This window comes from Ostrinia furnacalis, unplaced genomic scaffold (assembly GCF_004193835.3).
Source record: "Ostrinia furnacalis isolate ACB-3 unplaced genomic scaffold, ASM419383v2 OfSCF2237, whole genome shotgun sequence".
NCBI lineage: Eukaryota > Metazoa > Arthropoda > Insecta > Lepidoptera > Crambidae > Ostrinia > Ostrinia furnacalis.
Genome location: NW_021132476.1, coordinates 337959 through 365316, shown reverse-complemented (window position 1 = coordinate 365316; position 27358 = coordinate 337959). Strand labels below are relative to the sequence as shown.

Below are 27358 nucleotides of genomic sequence, written 5' to 3'. Positions count from 1 at the left end.
CTCATTAGTCGACAGTTGAATGTTCTCGAACCTCTCAAATTTGCGAAAAACTACTATAAGTTGTGAGATTTTTTAANAAATAAGACAGTATATTTGAGTCTCAGATTATTGAATTTTTACTTGGAAGGTATTTTTTAAGCAAGTTGCAAGGTTTAATTTTGTTTTTATTTTCTAAGCAGAGGTTAGTGAGACCATGAAGCTAAAGATAAAAATGGAGGCCAGACTTAGAATACCTACTTGAAGCACAACCTATGTATCACTATCTCGCTCTCTGTGGGCAGGCTCTCTCTTTCTAAGTAGGGTAACCTTTTATTTATTTTTCTCAGGACGACAACGACTGATTTACGTTTGAACAGTGTGTCTTGATATTTTTTGATATGGCAATATATTTTTTATCTGTTATTTTTGACAGCTGATGGTCAGCCATATTTGTAAAATTTTGACGAATTTCGTCGAGTGAACTCGTTCGAGTAATTTTGTTGTGGAATTCTTTCCGAAGCTTTACATTTATCAAAGCTATAACTTACTTCTACCGAAATCTAATAAAGTTACATGTTACTATATTATTTTATACTTAAGCTGACTTGGGAATGAGGTGTCTTCGATGAAAACAATTTCTAGTGCCTACGTATTTCCTACAATGATTAATCTTTTAGGGCAAGGTTCCTCGTTATTTTATGTAAATTAGTATGGATGGGAGTGACGTATCGAACAGTGTGTGTTGTCATCACGTGCTAGTGTGATCGCGGAGGCTTGCTGTGAGGGGTCGTGTGTCGTGATCGCTATTCGCCTAGAGAAGTCATTGGCATCGCTGCCTTCAATATCAGTTGTTTGTGACTGATGGGCATTTAGTGCAAGCGTGTGAGGTTTGTCGCAATGGCACCGAAGCCCCCGCCGCCGCCTGGTCCGCCTCCTCCGCCCGGGCCGCCTCCGCCGCCTATATTCGGGGGTTCGTCCAAAGGAGGCTCCTCTGACGACAGAAGTGCCTTGTTGAGTTCCATTAGACAGGGTGCGAGGTTGAAAAAGACTGTTACAGTGGACAAAAGTGGACCATACATACCTGGGAAGGTTTCAAATGTGGAAACTAAAAGTAGTGGCCCGGTTGGAAATGGAGTTAGAAGTGGACCCATGCAGAATGGTGGTGGGGCTCTCCCACTCGGAGGCCTGTTTGCTGGGGGCATGCCAAAACTGAGGTCTACTGGGAAACTGGGTGGTAAGCTGTGCTCTCTACTTTCTATTCTTTTCACTATTATCAGTAAATATTATAGATCAAAATGATGTAGCAATAATCAATCTCGCTACTAAGTTAAAAATTACATGAGAAATTCATTGTAATACTCATCATTAGTTCATCAATAATGGTGGGAATGTATGCAAAGATTACTGTTGATCTGAGAAAGTTTAAGAATTTTATGATGTTTTTTTGGAGACAAATATTTACAAGTGTACAAAATATTCAAGTTCTTGTAATTTCAAGTTATAAAATAAATTTGATAACTTGTTTTGAGTATGGTTATTCATTAATGTAATCAAAGAATGTTGTTTATGTTATCATCATTATATTGTACTGTGTGATATGATAATGATGATAACATTTGCCTACTTGATTACAAGTTGTCCATTACAACTAGATTTACCTCTGGAAATTTTGTTTATTTATGATCATGATGAATCCCCTGTATTGAAAGAATAACCTGGGCAATACCTAGTTTAAGCCATTCAATCATTTAATTTCAATTAAATTAATGATTTTCCAAATTAAAAAGTGCCCCTTATTAGTACAATGAAGGTTTTAAAACAATACCTACTTATTGGTATAGTTTATTTATATTTAGGAATAAATCTTTATTTTTTTAATAAAAGGAATTATCAATACTTACTGTAAAAAACACAAGAATCACTATTTTGTGTCAAGTACCTATACAGTTTTATTTTTAGATGATTTATTAAAACTAGACCCCAACTGATTACAATAAGTTCAAAAAGATTACATATTGCCCTACAAACAACAAAGTACTGGCCACTTCATCATAAAATCTGTACCTGAGTCAAACATCCCATAACGTCACATTTTAGGATCAACACAAAATGGTCAAGCGAAGATGGATGCGCCGCGGTTTCCACCGCCGCAGCAGCCAACGAAGTCATCCCCCGAGAGGAGTAGGCCGGCGATGCCCGCGCCGCCTGGAAGCGTCGGGGCGCTAACCGCGGCGCTTTCCGAAGCCCTAGCTGGACGGGAGCGAGGAGAATCCGTCAGGGATCACCACAGAGAGTCGCCTAGAGAGTCGCCCAGAGAGCCAGTTAGAGAGAGCCATAGAGAGCCGCCGAGGGAGCCCCCGCCGGCGCGGCCTGTCGTCAGGCGGCAGCCCAGCGATATCAGAGTGAGGGGACCACCTCCTCAACCCCCTGTGCAGAAACCGGCGATGCCATTGGTGAGTGTAATTTTTGCTTATGCATGATATTATTAAGAGTTAAATTATGTGTCCTCAGTGGCGAAAAAACGCAAGTTCATCGCCATAAACCAAAGAAGAAGAAGAAGAGTTAAAGAAGATTATCATGTAGGTCAGTGGTTCTTAACATTTAAGTCACGAGGGACCATTTTACCAAATTTCTGTCTTGTCAGGGACCACATATTTTTTTCAAAATCCTATAAAAGTGGAGGTCGATTTCTCGTCCACTGTGCGCCGTTTGCGTTGTGTTGACTCGACTCATCACATCACGTCACTTGTTTATTACGATGTCTTCGTGGACCACTTGGAATGCCTCCAGGGACTACCAGTGGTCCGCGGACCACCGGTTAAGAACCACTGATGTAGGTAGACAATACAGTAGTATAGCAGGCAACTTTTCGACGGATTTATTCACCTACATCAATAAATGCCGTTTGGCAGGTAGGTGTCTAATTGTCTATGCGGCTATGCAACGCCGACTGATAAAGATCGGAGCGATTTCTTATTAGGCAATTAATGTTATCAAGAATATCAAGCCTCGATAAAACAATTACGTCTCTATCACGCTAGGAATGTTTATTATGTATTCTCACTCTGACACCTGACACAAAAAATATGAATTGACCATCAGCTGTATTTACAATGGCACTATATCCGCCACTGTTGGGATCAGATTGCTAGCCCTTAGTGCGTTGGGATAAGAGTGTTGGATGTGCAAATGGATTCAACCGAGCGTGGCGCCGATCCATCTACTGCGTACACAAGAACAGGTGGACCGAACTCGATGTATCTGTGCTATATGACAATCTTCTATCAACTGACCCTGGTCATTAATTAACTAACTTAATTAGGCCAACGGCAACAAGAGCAAATCAATTACGTTTATTCGGTTCTTTAATAGATAGATATCACAGTGTGACAGACGCATCGTGATTTTACTATCTGAGAACTCACTGTCTGTAGATTTTTGCTTCCTTTAGGATCATCCCTATGGTAGGAGGAATATTTGAAGGGATTTTTCGAAGCTATTGCTAAAGGAGTGAAGTAAAAGTAGAAAGTTTTTGGAGACAATATTGGTACGGACAAAGACGCGGGCGTTCGCTAGTAATCAATATAACCGGCATAGTGTGTACTCTCCAGTAATATTTTCTTGTTTTTGTACCATTATAGCTGTGTTAACATTACGCTGTACTTGATTGCAAATTCCCGTTGCTATCATCAAATTACTTGGTTCAGTAACTGTGCTATGCATTACGATTGCGTACCTCGGACCTCGGTCACATTCTGATAGTCTAACTAAGCATTTATAAATAACTATTGACATAATACTTCCGTAGAAATAAAAGATGACTCCCACGAACAGTGGTAAAAGGTAAAAATATCCTTAGCGGGGATAAACGTCCACGTGCGCCTTCGCGGCATCTCTGTGGGTGGATATGGACCGTTTTGGTATCTTTAATTTAGATTAACCTTGCCCGATGTGTTGACTGAGAATAACTTAAACAAACTCGCATCGGTGCAGTGGATATCGCTTATTTCAACACAGATGCACTCGTTCGTAGTTGGTAAGCTGGGCAACGTGTTGCGAAAGCTGGTGGGTGGATGAGACCCGAATTTTATTGCCGTGTTATTCGGAAAAATACTGTAGGCTGATGTTGCGTTGGCAACATCGTTTTGTATATGTACATTACCGAGTAATCACGCCTTTCAATTGGAAATCTCACATTCTTATGCAGTACTATATTTTTGGCGAATTAAAAGGATGACTAATTTTTTTACGCTCTAAATATCAGACCCTGGTCAGAGAAATCAAATATAAAGGTAATATTGATTCTGGTCCTGTTGTTCCGATTACAAAGTGTGCTACAATCGGGAAATGCCTGATATCAGCCACTTATTAATTTATCTATTGTGTTAAAATGTTTTATCATTAGCTTTATCTACGACTTCAAATGTAGAACTAAATTACACCTTCAAATCTAAAAAAAATGAGTTTCTTTGTTCAAGATTACTCGTACACCTACGTATTTTCAGTTATATATGGTTTCTTACTAAGTTATAACTATCACATACTTATAATGAACTGCATAGATTGGAACGAATTGGTGATCAGCCGCAGCAAATATATGTATTTAAAAGTTCCTATTCTTAATTTTCTTTTTATCAAATCATTTCATGTACTTGTCTGTCGATATCTGCTATCCATTGCCATGTCAAGTGTTTATCTGATAATATTATCCGCTGGGCTGTAGCGAGAATCTCTATCAGTTAATAATTGTTTTGGGTGTATTTTTTGCGATCTATTTTGTTGCATTTTCGTTATTGTAACAATCTAACAATGGACGACGAGGAAATACAGTTTAGAAGATATTATTTTAGGGTGAGTTGCGTTTCACTGATATTTTACATTTAAACTCAGTTCTTCTCATGTGACAATAATAATATAAATTACTGATCTACATTATCACTTGCAAGTTAGGTGTTTTCCAGCACCACCAAAAGATGGCGTTGTCTGTACACGAAATCGCGAATAAGAAATCGTTACGCCCGTATCATGAGATCTTTTACCGAAATTATGTAAACTTATGGGAATCAATAGGGTGCAAATGGTGCAGTATAGCATTATGTTTGGTTTGAAGCAAAACTGAAGGTTTTCTGTTAGGTATATGCCATTTAGTGTTATCTCTTATCTAACGAACTAAATGAGTCATTGCGCTATCTCACACTTTTCACACTAAACATTGTCCTGTAATCTATCCAATGATACATCTATTCAACAGTCTTGTAGAATACAATACAACAATTTGCAGATTGGTTTGACTATTATTATCATTTCTGCCTTCTTATGCGCGCAGATATGCATTCATTCATTCAGCTGATGTTGCCATATATCATATTATTTTATTGCGGATACAACGAATTTGCATTGTGCGACTGACAATGTATTATATTTACCTACGGTTGGGTTTACCGCCGCGTAACCCACAGGATATCACGGGAATTGACGCACGCACGACGTATTGTCCTCGAGGCATTATTAATCTTCTATGAATAATCGTTTCTATTCTTTACTTATTCTCATTAATTATTATACGTGATTCATTTATCAAGAAGGAAACCATAAATTATTAGCCATTTACTAAGTAAGAACTAATCTGGAAAGTTGGGTATTAAAATATGTTTGCACTGAATGGAGGTAATTAGACTTACAAAAGGTCTATTATATAAAACCTTTGGAAATGTAAATGTATAGATTTGTATAATCTCTATCTAGCTTAATAGCTAAATAAAACAGTCAAGCAAATAAAAAATACAAAAATCTTTACTATTATTAACCGACTAAACGTTAGCTAATCCAGTTTCAGTAAATAGGTCTATCTATACAGGGTGGAAACGATAAGTGATCTCATTCGATTAATTCTAAACTATACAAGATATCGAAAAACTGATTACTAATCCTGAAAGTACTTCAAAAGCTCTATCCAACGGTACCAATATTAGGTTACAGAATTAACTGGAACTATCCGAAAATTCAATGTCTCCAGCTTCCATACTAAATGTATGCCAACGACACAATATTAGAAATGTAATTTATTTTTTGTTAAATAATAAACTTAAAAAGTCGTTTAAATAAACTCGTAACTTTCATCTTATTTAAAACTATTTGTGGAAAACATTAGTTTTAGGCTTTACTTGCTATAAATTATCAAGAGATGAGTGCCATGACTGTGATAGTACTAAATGTATGGAAGACTGAAACATTGAATTTTAGGATAGATCCAGTTTATTCTGTAACAACATATTGATACCGTTAGATAGAGCTCGTGAAGCACTTTTAGGATCAATAACCAGATTTACGATATCTTGTGTAGTTTTTAATATTATGTAACTTTACGAAATGTATGAACGCTGGAAATATTGAATTTTCGGATAGTTCCAGTTTATTCTGAAACCTATTATTGGTACCGTTTGAAAGAACTCGTGAAGCACTTTCAGGATCAGTAACCAGTTTTTCGAAATCTTGTATAGTTTAGAAATAATCGAGTGAGATCAGTTATCGTTTCCACCCTGTATAGGTCAAAATCGTAGGCCATCCTTGTGCAGCCTAGAGCTACATATTGGTTGTAATAGCAGATGGTACAAAACTCTTTGGCACCCGGTTGGTTTTGGCACGCGCCGCGTCATTTGCACATTGATTACTTTACAGGACGTGCTCGTTTGACCCCATTTTACTGTGTAGCAGTCAGATATCATCAACCAGACAGATATCAGCAATTCAGCATAGAATTGGGCAAAAACATTGTTTTTATTTAAATGTACCTGCCAATGGGCTACTACGTTATGTGAGTAAAGTTACAGTTACCATTTGGGCTATATTAACCCTTAACTGGTATCGTGGGGGCCGCGCGGCCCCCACGCATGACGTTTTCTTTGATTTCTAAGAAGCTACGCATCGTGGGCAGCCAAAATTTTTGGTATTCTCATTTCGGCGCTACTCGCGTCTGGTGCAGGCGTTTCAGCACTGTATCATTCACCAGGACGAAGATATGCACGTGTTGGGGTCCGCGCGGCCCCCACAATACCAGTTACGTTAGTTTTTTTTTCATGGCAATTTTTATTTGATTTTGTTTTTTTGCAGTATTGATGGCTTATTAGTGATAAAACAATAGAAGATACCTAGAACGAAGTTTTTTTTCCAAATTAGTGATTAGTAGCATGTCAGAAGAATGATATAGTGATAATAAAATTATAGGTAATTGTGAAGACCCAATAACCAATATTCGGTCAATAATGAGGATACTGCTTCTGATTTTCTAGTTTTTTCTTCAGAGAGTGAAAATGAAGATGTTGTAGGACCTAGTCAATCCAGCTACTATGAAAAAATAAGTACAAGTGGTCTGGAAATCCACCAGCACCTGCTGATGTTTGTCAACATAATATTTATGTTTTTATTTGTATAAAATGCTTATTATTTTTATTAAACATTACATTAAAACGTTATTTATTATTAAGTTCACATTATTATGGATTAATTAAAATAATAATATTTTTGATTATAACTTTCTAAACGTAAGTTTCATAGATATTTGTAACGTTACAAAAATATTACGTAAAAAGTTGTTACTATTATATAATGTCTTGAAGTATATAAGTAAGAAGATTTAATACAATAAAAACTTAATGATTACATAGAAAAAGCCTGATATATATCATTTATGAGCATTTATTCAAGTATATAGGTAAAACATGCTTGCTAGAAGCAAACATAGTATGGGGGCCGCGCGGCCCCCACGATACCAGTTACGTATGTCCAATTTACGATACCAGTTAAGGGTTAAATGTGTTAAGTTAAATAACAGTTAACATTTATCGAGGCTGGGGGTAATGTTTGTAACCAATATAGAAGACTATTTTTAGTTACAGCTAAATGCATTTATTTAGTTTTTTATTTATTATTTCTATCTTCAGTTATAATACTTTCCCTACATATTATATGAACCACTGACAAATTAACAACAACATGAGAATTAAGGGGCGTAGATGGTTCAAGAAAATTTTATTTTTCTTTCGAATGATATTCTAGCATTTCGAATTTACGATGAATGAGCAGTGGCTCATTGGGGATCATCTCACAAAGTAACGGAATGTTTACTTTCAAAAATGAAAGTGTTATTGAAGTTACATTGTAACGAAAAGTTCACCCAAGATTCCGGAAATAAAATTAAAGATATATATTGAAAGCAGACTTCGAATCCAAAAATTGTATCGCTAATTTTTTTAAACGGTGTCTGTACTTCTGTAGACATTAATTTTCGATATTGATTCGATAATGTCTGTCTGTATTAGACTTTTATCGATCGATTTAGAAAGAAAGACAAATATTTATTTGGTTCAAAACTTAACCAAAATGGTTATTTAGGTCCTATTTTCCTTTAGGGACGTACAACAGTTAAATCTACCTAAAAACACCTGCTATACCTATTGGCTATCGTGGAGTACATACAGGAAGCTAAATACATACAAAGTTGGTTGGTTTATTTGATTCACCAACAGCTGGTTGTTATCACTGTTACTGCTAGCTAGCTCTATTTATAGATTTTCACCTGGCAAACCGATTCGGAGTGTAATTATTCAAAATTTAGTTTTATTCACGTTCTAATCGTTCGATATCTATATCGCGCGTGTCTATCGAATAGATAATCATAAAAAGCAAAAAATGCGTTCAAATCCGCAGGTGATAAAACACAATCATGTTGTTTTCAGAGGATCAAAACAATACTATTTATTCATTGATCACGTAAAACGATTTATCCAGTGGCGTACTTTTATACTTCTTTGGTACCCACTAGTCAGTAGATAGTAAATTCAAATTCAAATATTTATTTGCACAATAGATAGAGAATATGAAAGAAAAACACAGATTTTCAAAATACATACCTACTGGGTTGCTGAGGACATACTCCTGCGTTCACTTTGCCTTAAGAAAAACACTCTTGGATGTCCTTTAGACACATGGAATTGCTCTTATGACCTTAAGTATTAAGAGTCATTGCAGATATCTATCTTTTGGTCAAACGTATAAAGGTCATAGCAGACTTATCAAGTCGGAAAGGGATCAACACCGTATCGTCTTTCGCGAGCTGTCATCGCCTTTAGCGCGCCGTCAACCGCGAGGTGAGGTGTTTACTTTACGTTTCAGATAAGTGTGCACTTGTGCAGTATGGAGTTTCATAAAAAGAATACTGACCGCCTTGAGTTGTTGATACGGTTACGATCCCTTTCCAGGTTGATAAGTGTGCTACGTCCTTAATGCCCAATGATCTGATAGTACGCGGCTTGCATAGTACGCTATAATGTTAGTCACCATGTCTATGTTCTTCGTGATTACATCAAGTCGTTCGCGGTTTCTATTGTAAATTAAGGTTCGAACTTGGCGGGCAATAGATTAGTCATGGCGTCTTGCTTTGAATGTCAATGATTCAGTGAATCATCTTGGAGACACTTGTTTTACTTGACATTAGGGTTGCCACCGAAAAGCCTCGATAAAGACGGGAATCTTACAACTCTGAGAGAATTTCTTTTCACATTATTTTTGAATACGTACTGTATCTGATTTAAGTTTTTGAAAATTGTTAACCTAAATTACTTTTTTTATCCACAACGTGGAAGCTCTTGGCCTGCTCTCTCAGTCATCTCACCTGATGGAATATAATTAGATCTGGCCGAACTAGGTCACGCCTATATCTTGGTTTGTCATAAAATCACAATTTGATAGGATAGGTAGGGGTGTACCTTCGGTCCTGTGGCGTCTGTTATAGACAGACATACATTATTATTAACGTTTTAGACAACTTAAGATTTTAATTTGAAGTTGTCAACCCTGTTGATCAACCAGAAGATTGAATTGCCGCATGGATTATGGGACAATAGAGCAGTTAGTGTTTAATTGCTTCTAGCATTGAGTAATGGCTATCGAATAACCATGATGTGGTTGAGAAATCACTTTAACAGTTAAATATTCATAAGCAGTGGCAGCACCTCAAGGTAAAGGGAAAACGAAGGCTGCAGTTGTGATTGTATGCAAAATGCGTTCGTGAAGATTTAGGGACAGGCTAGACTGTTGGGCATAGGATGAGTGAATATTTTGTTTTAACGCATTAAATACACGATAGATCAACGGGACTATTCCCACCTCTCGTTCGCAACTCCTGTGTAGCCAGGATCTACAGCTTGACCGCCACAAAAACCCAACCAATTAAGGTCAAGGTTGTCCCGGGGGAAAGTTAAACTGTCATTGGATCCGCAACGAAATTAATCAGAAGAACATAGGAGGAGTTCGAAAATACACGATAGGTCAGACTGTTAGGCATTGTATGAGGACTTTTAGGGCGTTAGATACAGCTCCGGTTTCCATCGATCCTTCTATTTAAAACATGAACAAGTCTGCGAATATCTGAGCGCTGTTCGATCGTGGATTTCTAGATTGGCTGCCCATATTAGGCTTTAAGCCAGTTGAATTTAATGAATGAATGAAATGAATAGGCCTGAGTGTAGGCTTGTCTACTAGAGGCCCTACATTTTTTTTAGATGAACAGAGCCCCTTATTTCTTGATGACTTTTTATTTTGTAAATGGGAGGGCCCCCAATAAATTTTGATACAAGGCCCATCCAACCCTACGCGTTATTGTTTTAAGTTACGTGCTTTTTTCACTTTCGTGTAGGCAGATGTCTCGAGAGAGTACCAGAGGCCTTGATATTATAATTTCGTTCCAACGATTATGGCGGATTAAAAGCTTATAAAACAGCGAGACATGATGTCATTAACGAACTATAAATCTGGTTTGCCTTGTCGCTTTGTTCCTAGCTTTGATAAACTGACAAGTAATGTTTTGAATTTTTTGTACTATCGGACGATATCGTTTTAATTATTTTTGATAGGTAAATTATCTTGATTAAGTTACTTCTTACTAGCTTTACCATCTTGCTAGTCAAATTCTTAAAGTGTACTAACACTGGGCAAGAAAAGGAAAATAATAATATGTAGTAATAGGAACATAATGTTTTAATTAGCTTGAAAGTGGGGATATTTAAGGATACTAATTAGTTTTCCGCTAAGTATGATACCTAAGATCAGTCTTTGAAAGTTGTCCTTACAATTAAATTAAACAAATAAATGTTTTCTATACTATTCTTTTTTTTCTAAGTTGAAAGAACAGACACTTCATGTTTATAATTTGGTTTGGTTGACTCTGAAATAACTGGGTTAGGAGGGCCACTCACCTTCCGCTTGTGATGCAGTAAGAGTAAGGGTCATTTGACTGACTCATAAGATGATGATTATAATGCAGTAGGCTCACTTTTTTAATAGAGCTGACTTATTTTTGTGGCATTACCTTATAGTATAGACTGTAGTAGGGGCCTTAAATTATGATTAATAATTAGAGTTAAGTGAGTGTATTAATTAATTTTATGGTAAACTAGAAACAGTGACAAGAAAGTTCCAAGTTTCGAGCATAGCTTTCCATGAATTATGTAGCCGATGCATACTTAATTAGTCTTATAGCATCGATTTCACCATATACAGAGAAAATATTAGCTGTATAACTTACTTAAATAATTTTACATTTTACTCCATAAAGTATTGTAGAAGGTAGCTTCTTTTTGTGGTTTATTGTCTTTTGTCAATCACTTAGCGTTTGCTGGAAATTGAAAATTTCGACTTGTTGTGATTTAATTACTTTTTGCCATAATTTTACATTTGTTAAATAAATATCACGAACATACTGAACTTACCTGTATTGTCGATGTATGACTATGAGTCAAATATTGTCACTGGCCTTACGCAAATGTATTAGAATAAATGAATCATCGGAAACCACACTTTGTTTCCTTGTAATAAGGGACAATTACGCACTTAATTGTTTATATCGGCACTCCCTTCCTGATGAACGCTTGACTCATGCGGTATCGCTGCCTTTAATATTAATTGATTGTTTATTTGTTTACGTTTTTTCTTTTATATTAAAAACAACAGGTTAACGGATAGGTTAGCTTTAACAAGTAAAAACGAAACATGTAGACAGAAATTATCTTAAACCGTTTCAAAGTTTCTTCGTCTCTCATGTTTAATTTATGTGTGTTCTTTTGATGGAATCAGAAACAAGAAGTTTATATAAAATAATGCAACGCAACTAATATAATATGATAAGCCGCTAATTACTTTAATTTATGTCCATTGTAATTATTTGTAATGACAGAATATCCAAATATAATATAAGTTATTATTATTTGTCCTTATTCAATGCGGTTTATATGCAAATATGTACATAATTATTTGCAATGTCTATCATACTTCTAGTGCACTTATGTATAAATTGTTTATTTTGAGCTCTTTTCGATTTCCTTATTTGCTTACAAGTTATTTGTTTCCTTCTTGTGTAAATATCCTCTTAACCCGATTTATGAAATAATAAATTAACTAAGAATTTGTATGATTTTCTTCGTTATGTTTGTTTTTGCAATTTACATGTTATCAAAAGCTTAAATAAAGGAATGGTTGAAAGATTAGCGTTGCTAAAAACAAGATAGGTAACCTTTACTCCCTTGATATAGGTAGGAGGCAGTCAGAACAACAAACAGCGAGCAAAAGCCGGGGGAAATTGAAGTGTAGGTTTTGATTTGGTTAGATGTTTTAACTTTAACACAACGCTGCTCAACCTTTTGAAGAGTTGGGCCAAACGGTGGATTCAGTCGTTAACGACGGGCCACTTACATTTTCTATTTCAGTTACTCAAAATCAAAAATATTTATTCAGTTTAGACCACAAGTGGCACTTATGAACGTCAATAATAAAAAAAAGAAAAGGTAGCCCTTATGGGGCACTTTACATGGTCTCCTTATCTTTTAGGCCCTACCAGCGCTTCGAGACAAACATATGGCAAGTGCTGAGAAGAAACGCCGGAACAAACTCAGTCACCACTATCACTCGACAAGCGCAATAAAAACTCAATTATTAAGATCAAACCATACTTGCGCGGGCCACTTAAAATTCTTTCTGGGGTTGAGCAGCCTTGTTTTAACATGTCCCCGTTTCTTGTTACAGAGCTCATCAGACTCTGTTCTGACGACGGGTTCCATCTCAGACCGGATCAATAACTTGCAGCAGCAGACGGCGGAACAAGCGCTGCCGACACATGTCGCGACTACCCTACAGCGAAACAAGAGCGCGCTGCATCCCGCGGGACAGGGCTCGCTGGGTAACTATCGTTGGTCTAATCCACTTTGATCTCATGGCTTTGATCACCCAGTGATCAAAGTGAACTCCAAGCAACAATGGTGTCCTTTGATCACTCATGGATAAGATGACCTGGGTGATCAAAGTGGACTTCAGTTAAATTATTAATTTAGTTTCTTTTGATCACCTATAAATAAATAATCCTCTGAATAGTTACATGTTCAATTTGTTTGTTGCGGTTGTTAGAAAATAATAATCAGTTACTAAACAGATTATGGAAGTACAACACTAAAAAATAGTTGTGGCAATATATGGGGCCTTGTGATTTTGTAGCAATGTCTTTTAGTGGAAACGATTACATTTAAACTAATTGGCCCCTTTCCTTCGGTACGCAAACCACAAGCGCCCTTCTCAGTTATACTAAGATCAAACATGTCCTTACAGGCGGCAGCATGACCTCGCTCTCATCAGCGCCGCCCACGCCCGCTCCAGCCGCCTCATTATCCACATCGGACCTATCGGAGCGCCCTCGGGTGTCCCACGGCAAGCCGCACGTGGCGCCCAAGCCGCCCGCCCCAGACGCGCGCCCTTCGCCGCCGCCCAAGAAACTGATCATCAATGGGAAGGGTGCGGCTAGGACGCAAAGTATGAGGATGCCTAGGTGAGTTTCGATGTCACTGGATCAGTTGTTACTTAATAAAGAGACCTATTAGAGTGCCCTCGGGTGAGCCACGGCAAGCCGCACGTGGCGCCCNCATCTCTAGTATTAATTAAGTTTATGGTAAACTAGAAACAGTGACAAGAAAGTTCCAAGTTTCGAGCATAGCTTTCCATGAATTATGTAGCCGATGCATACTTAATTAGTCTTATAGCATGGATTTCACCATATACAGAGAAAATATTAGCTGTATTACTTAAATAATTTTACATTTTACACCATAAAGTATTGTAGAAGGAAGCTTCTTTCTGTGGTTTATTGTCTTTCACTTAGCGGTTGAAGGTTCTGGAAATTAACATTAAATTTCGACTTGTTGTGATTTAATTACTTTTTGCCATAATTTTACATTTGTTAAATAAATATCACGAACATACTGAACTTACCTGTATTGACGATGTATGACTATGAGTCAATATTGTCACTGGCCTTACGCAAATGTATTAGAATAAGTGAATCATCGAAAACCACACTTTGTTTCCTTGTAATAAGGGACAATTACGCACTTAATTGTTTATATCGGCACTCCCTTCCTGATGACCGCTTGACTCATGCGGTATCGCTGTCTTTAATATTCATTGATTTGTTTATTTACGTTTTTGTCTTTTATATTAAAAGTGAAATGTTACCGGGTACTTTAATTTAACAAGAAAATACAGCAAAAGACATGGGCGTACCCAGGTTTGAGGGCAGCTCCCCGCCCATTTGACCTAAAACAGGGGTGGCCAACCGGTCGATGTAGATCAAGTCTATTAGTCCAGTCGATCGTGGTTAGGCCAGAAGCTGAGTACGCCCATGACAAAACATGTGCCTAAGCAGAAATTTTTCTAAACCATCTCAAAGTTAAAGCTCTCAGTCTCTCATGTTTAATTCATTTATGTGTGTTCTTTTGATATAATTAGAAACAAGAACTATACATATAAAATAATGCAACTAATAGAATATGATAAGCAGCCAATTACTTCAATTAATGTCCATTGTAATGACAAAATATCCAAATATAATAAGTTATTATTTGTCCTTATTCAATGCGGTTTATATGCAAATATGTACGTAATTATTTGCAATGCCTATCATACTTCTGGTGCACTTATGTATAAATTGTTTATTTTGAGCTCCTTTGAATTTCCTTATTTGCTTACAAGTTATTTGTTTCCTTCTTGTGTAAATATTCTCTTAACCCGATTAATGAAATAATATTAATTAACTAATTTGTATGATTTTCTTCGTTATGTTTGTTTTTGCAATTTACATGTTATCAAAAGCTTAAATAAAGGGATGGTTGAAAGATTAGCGTAGCTAAAAACAAGATAACTTTTACTTCCTTGATAGGAGTCAAAGTCAGAAAAACAAACAGCGAGGAAACGCCAGAGAAAATTCAAATATAGGTTTCAATTTGGTTAGATGTTTTATTAACTTTAACACAACGCTGCTCAACCTTTTGAAGAGTCGGGCCAAACGGTGGATTCAGTCGTTGACGACGGGCCACCTACATTTCCTATTTCAGTTACTCAAAATCAAAATCAAAAATTTTTATTCAGTTTAGACCACAAGTAGCACTTATGAAGGTCAATAATAAAAAAAAAAACTAAAGGTAGCCCTTATGGGGCACTTTACATGGTCTCCTTATCTTTTGGGCCCTATCAGCGCTTCGAGACAAACATTATGGCAAGTGCTGAGAAGAAACGCCGAAACAAACTCAGTCACCACTATCACTCTCAGGACAAGCGCAATAAAAGCTCAATTATTAAAATCAAACCATACTTGCGCGGGCCACTTAAAATTCTCTCTGGGGTTGAGCAGCCTTGTTTTAACATGTCCCCGTTTCTTGTTCCAGAGCTCATCAGACTCTGTTCTGACGACGGGTTCCATCTCCGACCGGATCAACAACTTGCAGCAGCAGACGGCGGAACAAGCGCTGCCGACACATGTCGCGACTACCCTACAGCGAAACAAGAGCGCGCTGCATCCCGCGGGACAGGGCTCGCTGGGTAACTATCGTTGGTCTATTCCACTTTGATCACATGGTTTTGATCACCCAGGTGATCAAAGTGGACTCCAAGCAACAATTTGGTGTCCTTTGATCACTCATGGATAAGATGACCTAGGTGATCAATCAAAGTGGACTTCAGTTAAATTAATATTTTAGTATCCTTTCATCATCATCATCATCATCATTTCAGCTATAGGACGTCCACTGCTGAACATAGGCCTCCCCCAATGCTTTCCACGTTGATCGATTGGTAGTGGCCTGCGTCCAGCGCTTCCCTGCTACCTTTACGATGTCGTCGGTCCACTTTGTACGATTATTTTAGTATCCTTTGATCACCTATAAATAAATAAACAAATCACACATCCTCTGAATAGTTACATACCTATTCAATTTGTTTTTTGCGGTTTTTAGAAAATATCAAAAATGTTACTAAACAGAGTGAATACAAAAAAAATGTTGTGGCAATATATGGGGCCTTTGTGATTTTGTAGCAATGTCTTATAGTGGAAACGATTACATTCATAAATTAATTGGCCCCTTTCCTTCGGGACGCAAACTACAAGCGCCCATCTCAGCTATAATAAGACCAAACATGTCCTTACAGGCGGCAGCATGACCTCGCTATCATCAGCGCCGCCCACGCCCGCTCCAGCCGCCTCATTATCCACATCGGACCTATCGGAGCGCCCTCGGGTGTCCCACGGCAAGCCGCACGTGGCGCCCAAGCCGCCCGCCCCAGACGCGCGCCCTTCGCCGCCGCCCAAGAAACTTATCATCAACGGCAAGGGCGCGGCCAGGACGCAAAGTATGAGAATGCCTAGGTGAGTTTAGATGTCATTGAATAAGTTGTTACTTGGTGAAGAGACCTATTAGAGCGCCCTCGAGTGAACCACGACAAGTCGCCCGCCCCTCACTGTTCCCCAAGAAACTGATCATCAATGGGAAGGGCGCGGCGCAAAGGCAGAGCATAAGAATGCGTAGGTGAGTTTAGATGTCACTGGATGAGTTGTTACTTGGTGAAGAGACCTATTAGAGTGCCCTCGGGTATCCCACGGCAAGCCGCACGTGGCGCCCAAGCCGCCCGCCCCAGACGCGCGCCCGTCGCCGCCGCCCAAGAAACTTATCATCAATGGCAAGGGCGCGGCTAGGACGCAAAGTATGAGAATGCCTAGGTGAGTTTCGATGTCACTGGATCAGTTGTTACTTAATAAAGAGACCTATTAGAGTGCCCTCGGGTGAGCCACGGCAAGCCGCACGTGGCGCCTAAGCCGCCCGCCCCAGACGCGCGGCCTTCGCCGCCGCCCAAGAAACTTATTATCAACGGCAAGGGCGCGGCCAGGACGCAAAGTATGAGAATGCCTAGGTGAGTTTCGATGTCACTGGATCAGTTGTTACTTAATAAAGAGACCTATTAGAGTGCCCTTGCCTAGGTGAGTTTAGATGTCACTGGATCAGTAGTTACTTGGTGAAGAGACCTATTAGAGTGCCCTCGAGTGAACCACGACAAGTCGCCCGCCCCTCACTGTTCCCCAAGAAACTTATCATCAACGGCAAGGGCGCGGCGCAAAGGCAGAGCATTAGGGTGCCTAGGTGAGTTTAGTTAGATGTCATTGAATAAGTTGTTACTTGATAAAGAGACCTATTAGAGTGCCCTCGAGTGAACCACGACAAGTCGCCCGCGCCTCACTGTTTCCCAAGAAACTTATCATCAACGGCAAGAGCGCGGCGCAAAGGCAGAGCATGAGGGTGCCTAGGTGAGTTTAGATGTCACTGGATCAGTAGTTACTTGGTGAAGAGACCTATTAGAGTGCCCTCGGGTGTACCACGGCAAGCCGCACGTGGCGCCCAAGCCGCCCGCCCCAGACGCGCGCCCTTCGCCGCCGCCCAAAAAACTGATCATTAATGGGAAGGGCGCGGCTAGGACGCAAAGTATGAGAATGCCTAGGTGAGTTTAGTTGTCACTGGATGAGTTGTTACTTGGTGAAGAGACCTATTAGAGTGCCCTCGAGTGACCCACCGGACCCACGACACCCTGCGTGACAAATGCGCAGCGGAATCTTATGCTTCAGTTCAGACCGATTGCCAAAAAGCGGTAATATTAACTGTCACAGCTACACTATACATGTGCACTCCCTCGAATGTAAAGTTCAGGTCTCACGAACTGTATAATACAATACAATATTCTCCTAAACGCCTACCACGTCATAATTTCATACGCTGTTTACAGGTCGCCGCCGGTGTCTCCTCCGTCGCCACAGAGCGGTGGGCGTCCAAATCTGCCGCCCATGCCGGCTAATCCGCCCATCGGCACCAAGAACCCCGCCTCGCATTTCGGTAAGTGCCATGACAAACATAAATGATATAATGGAACAACTAAACCTTATTCAATTTCCAGCAACAACTTTCTTTGGAACTATGAATGACTGCAGAATACGTCTTGGTTGTGTCTAGTTACCCAAGACGTTCTCCATTCATCGTTAGTGGGATGGGAACACCTCGGGTTTTTAGTGGGTTCGAATCCCACATGATTCATCGTCGACCCACGGTCTGCTACATTGCTGAACATAGGCCTCCCCAATGACTTCCACATCGCCCGGTTGGTAGCGGTCTACATACAGTGCCATCCTGCTGCTTTTATGAGGTCGTTGTCTCACATGAATGCATAAATGGACCGAATGGACGCAACTAAACCTTATTCAACCTTTAGCAAGAACTTTCTTTGGAACCATGATTGACTGCGGAGGACGTCTCGGTTCATTGGTTGTGTTTAATCTAGTACCCAAGACGTGCTCCACTCATCAGTAGTGGGTACACCCCGTCATCAATCCACGGACAGCGAGTATAGTTATGCCATTTTCCCGGTTTAAAAAAGCTCATGGTTGAATTTCAATATTTTATTTAGACCTATCAATTGACGTACTTTTTATAACTGTCACAACGAAAATTTCCTATACATTTTGTATGGCATAAGCAAGCAACTTCACTATATTGACAACTCAAATTACTTTTTCAATGAGGGCTATCGTTTTAGCGCTCACCAGTTGGCGCCACTGTAGAGTAAGGTCCTGTCACTTGCTAGTAGCGAAGACAGTGGCGTCAACTTGTGAGCGCGAAAGTGGTAGGAGGACTATCGCATTTGCACTCATCAAGATGGCGCCACTGTAGAGTAAGGTCCTGTCAATCGCCAGGGGTGCCAACTGTTGAGTATAATAACGATAGCCCTCATTACCTACATACAGGTAATTTAAAATTAATTAAGTTTTTAAGGCCTGAATTGAAGGGTCTTTCAAAAAAAGTTGTTATTTCGAGTTTCACAATACTCGCGTATGTCTACAGGCACGCTGCGAGCGCCTCGCGGGCTTCGGCCGCCGGGCGTGTGCCCGCCGCCGCCGCCCACCGCCGCGCCGCCGCCGCCGCCCGCGCGACACGCCTCGCTCGCCGCCCCGCCGCCGCCGCCGCCGCACCACCGGCAGAACGTGAGTCATCATCATCATCATCATCATTTCAGCCACAGGACGTCCACTGCTGAACATAGGCCTCCCCCAATGAATTCCATGTTGATCGATTGGTAGCGGCCTGCGTCCAGCGCTACATCAGCGCAGAACGTGAGTACATCTGACTAAAGTCCGGTTGCCGAGCACGTAGAATTTCGTCCAATGACCCCAAGCTACCTGTCCTTATCGCTCGCGCGTAATTATGTTGCTGTCGCGTTCGCACACTCACTGCGGGCGCCCGTCGCACAGTCGGTCATTGTACAAAATTCTACGTGCTCCCGGACCAGACTATAGCTAGGCTAACGAGTGACTGAGCGAAAAAAAATCCCATCGAGTCACACTGGTACTTTTCACAGTTTTCACACACATTATGTAGGTACATTTAATATCAGGATTTAAGAGCTTTCATTATAAAGAAACAACAATGTATAAAATACATTAAAAATCAAATAATTCAATAATCTAAAGCTTACAGTAAGAAAATACAGGATAGCAAGTAAGGGACTGGATGGGATTTTTTTTATTTTTTTTTATTCGTTTGAGTGTGACTCGTTGGGAACAAGCGATTTTTTGAGCTGCTTCTTTAGCACTGGCCCATGTTATTGTTCCAAGCACTGCTGCAATGGGGATGTTGCCTGGGTCAAAAAGCAAGAGTTTTAATTAGTCCGTCAGTTAACTTATCAAAAAATACTTTACACGTATTTTTCACTTTTTCAAACTAATGAAAATTTAAAGAGATATAGCGCCCCAAAGTTCATAAGAAGAGGCCCGTGACGTCAACGCTTGCTTAAAAATGCCGCACGTTGTGACGTCGTGCGCAACTTCAACGCACCATAACTATGTAATTATTTGTTAGATTGACAAATAAAATTATATGTGTCCAATATTTTTTGATATTAAACATTACGGACTAAAAAAATTTTTTTAGGCAACTAGCCTATTATACCCTAACGCATAATTGTAAAAAATAAATGACTTATNTGGATCAGTAGTTACTTGGTGAAGAGACCTATTAGAGTGCCCTCGAGTAAGCCGCACGTGGCGCCCAAACCGCCCGCCCCAGACGCGCGCCCTTCGCCGCCGCCCAAGAAACTTATTATCAACGGCAAGGGCGCGGCTAGGACGCAAAGTATGAGAATGCCTAGGTGAGTTTAGATGTCACTGGATCAGTAGTTACTTGGTGAAGAGACCTATTAGAGTGCCCTCGGGTGTCCCACGGCAAGCCGCACGTGGCGCCCAAGCCGCCCGCCCCAGACGCGCGCCCTTCGCCGCCGCCCAAGAAACTTATCATCAACGGGAAGGGAGCGGCTAGAACGCAAAGTATGAGAATGCCTAGGTGAGTTTAGATGTCACTGGATCAGTAGTTACTTGGTGAAGAGACCTATTAGAGCGCCCTCGAGTGACCCACCGGACCCACGACACCCTGCGTGACAAATGCGCAGCGGACTTCTTATGCTTCAGTTCAGACCGATTGCCAAAAAGCGGTAATATTAACTGTCACAGCTACACTATACATGTGCACTCCCTCGAATGCAAAGTTCAGGTCTCACGAACTGTACAAAATTCTACTAAATGCCTACCACGTCATAATTTCATATGCTGTTTACAGGTCGCCGCCGGTGTCTCCTCCGTCGCCACAGAGCGGCGGGCGTCCAAATCTGCCGCCCATGCCGGCTAATCCGCCTATTGGCACCAAGAACCCCGCCTCGCATTTCGGTAAGTGTCTAATAATGTGATGTTAATTAATACCTCAATGGATGCAACTGAACTTTATTCAACTTTCAGCAAGAACTATTTTTGGGACGATGATTGACGACTTAGTTGGTTAAGATGTCAATCATTCATCTGTAGTCGAAACACCCCGGGTTATATGGTACTTAAACCCACTAAAACAATTTAGTGGGTTTAAGTACCATATAACTGGCCGTCCCCCGTCGACTCACAAACCGCGAGTTCCTAAGTTAGGTTATTTTCCCGAGTCAATAAAAGCTCATGGTTGAAGTTCAATACTTTAGTTAGACCAATGACTGACTTTATGACTGGGATTCATTCAAGCTATCTCTGAAGCCACGGTAGCCGAACGGTGAAGGGGTCGGACTGGCCGGCTCGTGATCCGAGGAACGCGGATTCGAATCCTGCCGCCGCTCGACTATTGTGGTGAGCCCCCTCGCCCCCCTTAGTACGAGGGGCCAACGGGATTGTCATTTTGCGCTTTTAACCTTATGCTACTAAAGTCTGTTCGCCGAGAGTTGATAAAAAAAAATAAATATCAGGGGTTCTAAACTCATTATAAATAAATTGCGGCCCGCTAATTATTTTTGTCGATATAATGAAAAAGTTGGTAGATTATTTGGGCTGGCCTTTTTTTTTGGCCTGGATTCTCGGCTCGGTGACAATTTAATTTTGGACTACCATTTATAAGAATGTTCTAAAAATACCAATTATCTACCAAAATCTACTAAACGATTTCGCACTACTAAATCATCGTTCTCTTTGCCTCAAATCTACCAAAAAAGTAGAAATCTACTAAAAGTGGTCACGCTGTGGCCGCCGCCGCCCGCCGGCCGGGGCGCTTGACGACAGCTGCGTGGCTCGTACCATGGTACTCAGTGCGCGTTGTGACAAACGACGCCCGCCATACAGAATGCAATAATTAAGCGACAGTCGCTATTGCAAGACATTTCATAATATTTATCAACTCTCGGCGAACAAACAGACTTTAAACGTTAGTAATTTGTGCAATACAAATTACTAATAACCTTTAATTTAAAAAAATAAAAATAAAATAATCTATCGCGTACCCGCAGGCACGCTGCGAGCGCCGCGCGGGCTTCGGCCGCCGGNCCGCCGCCGCCGCCGCACCACAGGCAGAACGTGAGTACATCCCACTAAAGTCCGGTCGCCGAGCACGTAGAATTTCTTGGACAAAATTCTACGTTCTCGCAGACCAGACTATACGTACAGAAAGTGTTCTTTGTAAAGGTATTTAAAAATATGTCTACTCAATGTGATGACATTATGGTGTAATTTAGCTTGTCCCAGTCTTGCACCGTTTCGTTTACGTATGTCAGTGATCGGTACTGTGCCGATGCGATAGGGCTGACTGCTACAACAAGCTACTGTGTCGCCATCTAGTGCACCACGCGTATTTTTTCTTCTTTCCATAGCAATTTCTTTTTCAATGGGTGAAGAATACGCGCGATAACGTCACTCAGTACTCGCTCGTGAATCCCTTGTGGATTATAGCCACAGGCGGGGGTACGGGTGCGAGTATTCGATACGGTACTCGGGAAGTTGACCACAGGCCTGATACTGATTTCTAACTGGGCTAACCAGTGACCAAGTTGCTTGTCCTGCTGCTGCGTTATTATCCCGGAGCAATGATAAGATTAAAATTATACTGGAAGGAGTTTGTAAAACTGCTTGTCAAAAGCCTACCTAATTGCAAAAATCTATTGTCTGTCCAAAGGACGATGCAGAATAATTAGAAATACAGAGATCCATAGGATAACCAAAGTAATCGACATAGTCCGCTGAATTGCCAAACTTAATTGACAATGGACGGGGCACTTTGATTGTGGAACTGAAAACAGAATTATTATGGGTCTCCCCTCGGTGGGTCGACGATCTGATGAAGGTCGCGGGAATTGTCTGAATGACACTTAAATTGTCTTCAGTTTTGTCTACATTTCAAGTTTCCACTTATTACAGCGACAAACGGAGTGATGGACAGGCACGAACCTAGAAAAACTACATAAACAACATTCATTCATAACCCATTTCAGAGCATAAACGGCGGCGTGTCCATTGAAGCGGCGCCGGCGCCGCCGGTACGCGGCTCCTCTATGCGCGGTGACCTCGAAGCTCGCTTCGCGGAGCTATTCCAACCGCCCGCGCGCTTCCCGCCGCCCGGCGCCTTCCTACGAGTCGCCAAAGGATACAGCAGCGCCACCGTCGCCGGTAAGTACGCGTGAACAAATGGGCCCGATTGAAGTTAGTAAAGGGGACTTGGTGAAGGCTACCATATTGGTAACTGGGGGTAGTAAGCTATTTGTTGAAAGGAATAAAGTTAAACTGAAGGAAATTAAGCTACCATACTCGTAAATGAGAATAGACGTGTACTGTAGAAATTAAAAATTGAGGGTAGCTGCGCTACTGACTACCATATTACTGAGGATAGTCGGCTAGTGACTAGTTGGAGGTATAACTGATAGACTACCCCCAGTGGACTACGAGTGAAGTCTTAGGATCTATGATTTACGATCAATCATTTTACAATATCATGGATAATAAAATATCCCATTATGGTAGCACGAGCCTGTGAAAGTCTGTATTTAGTGCCTTATAAAGATGTGATTGTTTGGTTCACTCGAAGCTGCTGCAGAAAGCATGCATATGTTTTGTCCTGCTTTATTCGTATTTAATAAAGGCAAAAGATAGCTTGCTATTCGTCTATTCCGATTCAATTTATACTATTGGTGATTATAATAATATTTTAGAAAAAAGTGCTGTCGAGGAATATCATAATGTGTACCTTGTCAGTACATTTTCCGATTCGGGCATCTGATTATGTGGAAGGCTGCAGAATTAATAGTACAATCCTGATAATTATAATAATTCGACACATTGTCGAGTTGCTATAAGTTAACGAGACTCCACTTTATTCGTTGAACAATTTGATATTGGTGATTAGTAATACATTGAAGTATGTTTTTGCGATGTGCTTACTTAGCAAAGTATTTTGACTGATATACGATTTTGATTTACTGGCTAGTAACTAGATATAGCAACATACAGCGTGTAAGGGGCAGATTGGCAAGAATTTAAAATTACATTTCTGTGGTCAAACTTAGTAGAATTCCTCCTTGGAAATACCACTATAATTGTGAGGGATGATAATATTTTTATTAATTGTGAGATAATGTAGCTTATAAATAAAACCAAGTTTTTGAGAAACCTCTAAAATAGTTACATGTAAGTTACTTTGGTATTATTACGGAAAAATTGTTTGTTCACAACATAATAGAGCTAAAACATGTGGCATCTAATGCAGTTGTGATAAGAGCTATTTTCTAACAACAAAATATTAGTGCTGTTTTTCATTATAGCAGAAAAATACAAAGATATTAAGTTTGGGTTATTAAAATTTGTTGTTTGTGTTCATAGTTAAGTTTTTGCCACTCTGTACCTTATACTGGTAACTTCAGGAGCAAAACGCACACAGACGTGCTCTGTATAGTCATATATAAAATTTNTAAACATTACGGACTAAAAAAATTTTTTTAGGCAACTAGCCTATTATACCCTAACGCATAATTGTAAAAAATAAATGACTTATCATAATACCACAATGTTCTAAAATATTTTAGGCTGGCCCGAGCTACTGAATTCCAGCATCGCATCTCTTGCAACATAAGCTATAAAGATATAAGCTTTTGCCCGTGGCTGGGTCCCCAAGGTTATCATAATACGCTTATTCCGTTGCGACTGAAATATTTTAGATTCCATTCGATTGAAGTGTATACCAGATACATGTCATTGTCTACTATATAAAAATAAGTCGGGTTTTCCTCCCTGACGCTATAACTCCAGAACGCACGAACCGATTTCCACGGTTTTGCATTCGTTGGAAAGGTCTCGGGCTCCGTGAGGTTTATAGCAAAGAAAATTCGGGAAAAGGGGGTAAAACGGGATCCACGCGTACGAAGTCGCGGGCGGCCGCTAGTTAATTATAAATTTTAAGATCGACGTACGAAGAGACAGCGAAAAAGCTAAAAAACTTCGTAAACTACATACATTCACTTAACCATTTCATCTGCCGCAGAGCATAAACGGCGGCGTGCCCATTGAAGCGGCGCCGGCGCCGCCTGTTCGCGGCTCTTCTATGCGCGGGGACCTCGAAGCACGCTTTGCGGAGCTATTTCAACCGCCAGCGCGCTTTCCGCCGCCCGGCGCCTTCCTACGCGTCGCCAAAGGATACAGCAGCGCCACCGTCGCCGGTAAGTACGCGTGAACAAATGGGGCCGATTGAAGTTAGTAAAGGGGACTTGGTGGAGGCTACCATATTGGTAACTGGGGGTAGTAAGCTATTTGTTGAAAGAAATAAAGTTAAACTGAAGGAAATTAAGCTACCATACTCAAATTAAAAATATTTTATTCAATTAAGACCACAAGTGGCACTTATGAACGTCAAAATATAGTAAATAAAAAAAGGTAGCTCTTATGGGGCACTTTACATGTCTCCTCACTGTACTCCTACTGTACTGTAGAGATTGAAAATTGAGGGTAGCTGCGCTACTGACTACCATATTACTGAGGGTAGTCAGCTAGTAATTATAAGAAGGTATAACGGCAGACTACCCCTGGTGGACTACAAATGAACTCTTAAGATCGATGATTTACAATCACACATTTGGCAATATCGTGGATAATACAGTATCCCATTATGGTAGCCCGAGCCTGTGAAAGTCTGTATTTAGTGCCTTATAAAGATGTGATTGTTTGGTTCACTCGAAGCTGCTGCAGAAAGCATGCATATGTTTTGTCCTGCTTTATTTGTATTTAATAAAGGCAAAAGATAGCTTGCTATTCGTCTATTCCGATTCAATTTATACTATTGGTGATTATAATAATATTTTAGAAAAAAGTGCAGTCGAGGAATATCATAATGTGTACCTTGTCAGTACATTTTCCGATTCGGGCATCTGATTATGTGGAAGGCTGCAGAATTAATAGTACAATCCTGATAATTATAATAATTCGACACATTGTCGAGTTGCTATAAGTTAACGAGACTCCACTTTATTCGTTGAACAATTAGATATTGGTGATTAGGAATACATTGAAGTATGTTTTTTGCGATGTGCTTACTTAGCAAAGTATTTTGACTGATATACGATTTTGATTTATTGGCTAGTAACTAGATATAGCAACATACAGCGTGTAAGGGGCAGATTGGCAAGAACTTAAAATAACATTTCTGGGGTCACACCTAGTAGAATAAAATTCCTCCTTGGAAATATCACTATTGTGAGGGATGATAAATTTTTATTATTTTTAAGATAATGTATCTTATAAATAAAACCAAGTTTTTGAGAAACCTCTAAAGTAGCCACTGCAATAAGTTACTTTGGTATTGTGACAGAAATATTGTTTGTTCACGACATAATAAAGCTAAAACATGTGGCATCTAATACAGTTGTGATAAGTTCTATTTTTAACAACAAAAAAGTAGTGCTGTTTTTCATATAGCAGAAAAATACAAAGATATCAAGTTTGGGTTATTAAAATTTGTTGTTTGTGTTCATAGTTAAGTTTTTGCCACTCTGTACCTTATACTGGTAACTTCAGGAGCAAAACGCACACAGACGTACTCTGTATAGTCATATATAAAATTANTAAAATTTGTATTAGTATATTTTAAGATAGGTACAAGTCATAAGTTGATATTGACATAATAATTTTAGTTTACTCTGTAGAATAAGAGTCATATTAAATATATAAATACCAAAATCTAAATAGAAGTATTTCTATAATAAATTGTTATAAATGTTATTTTTGTTACTGTATTCTGGTGCATGAATGCATGTGCAATGACTGTAGGTATTTAGATCCAAAGTGACCTTACTATTTCTATACTTTGATACAATTTACGAGTATTCTCAAGTAATTTAATTTCCACTTCCTAACTTACACTTATATGTTTGAATGTGTATGTATAATTTTATACTTAGTACATTTTGTAATGTTTGAAGTACAGAAATTATTAGGCGTAACTTTCGTATTCTAGATTGCATTTAAAATTTGTCATTCCAGGAACTTGAATCAAATTAATATTTGGTCAAAACGAGTTATACTTACGGAAATAGAATCAGTGTGTTGGTTTTGGAGGGGGTTTACATACGTTTTGGCTTCTGCATTGATGGGACACGTTTTTAAATCATTCACCTGGAAATTCATCGTCCAAAGTGC

The 27358-nt window shown here is 39.7% G+C and overlaps 1 protein-coding gene across 5 annotated transcripts in view; it reads left to right on the top strand.

The window, feature by feature from the left end:
• Nucleotides 1-420: 420 nt before the first annotated feature.
• Nucleotides 421-27358, top strand: part of LOC114354868 (verprolin) — a 29440-nt gene continuing 2502 nt past the window's right edge. Inside the window, exons 1-7 of one of the 5 annotated variants that reach the window (XM_028307446.1) lie at nt 421-1213; nt 2077-2432; nt 15738-15891; nt 16498-16714; nt 18121-18227; nt 19230-19369; nt 25212-25386. In XM_028307446.1, the coding sequence (XP_028163247.1) occupies nt 877-1213; nt 2077-2432; nt 15738-15891; nt 16498-16714; nt 18121-18227; nt 19230-19369; nt 25212-25386 (1486 nt within the window). In that variant the 5' untranslated portion in view covers nt 421-876. Of the gene's footprint in view, nt 1214-2076; nt 2433-13053; nt 13208-13629; nt 13847-15737; nt 15892-16497; nt 16715-18120; nt 18228-19229; nt 19370-23172; nt 23496-25211; nt 26773-27358 lie in introns of those variants that run through there. The other 4 variants (XM_028307444.1, XM_028307445.1, XM_028307447.1 and 1 more) reach the window with 4 other exon arrangements.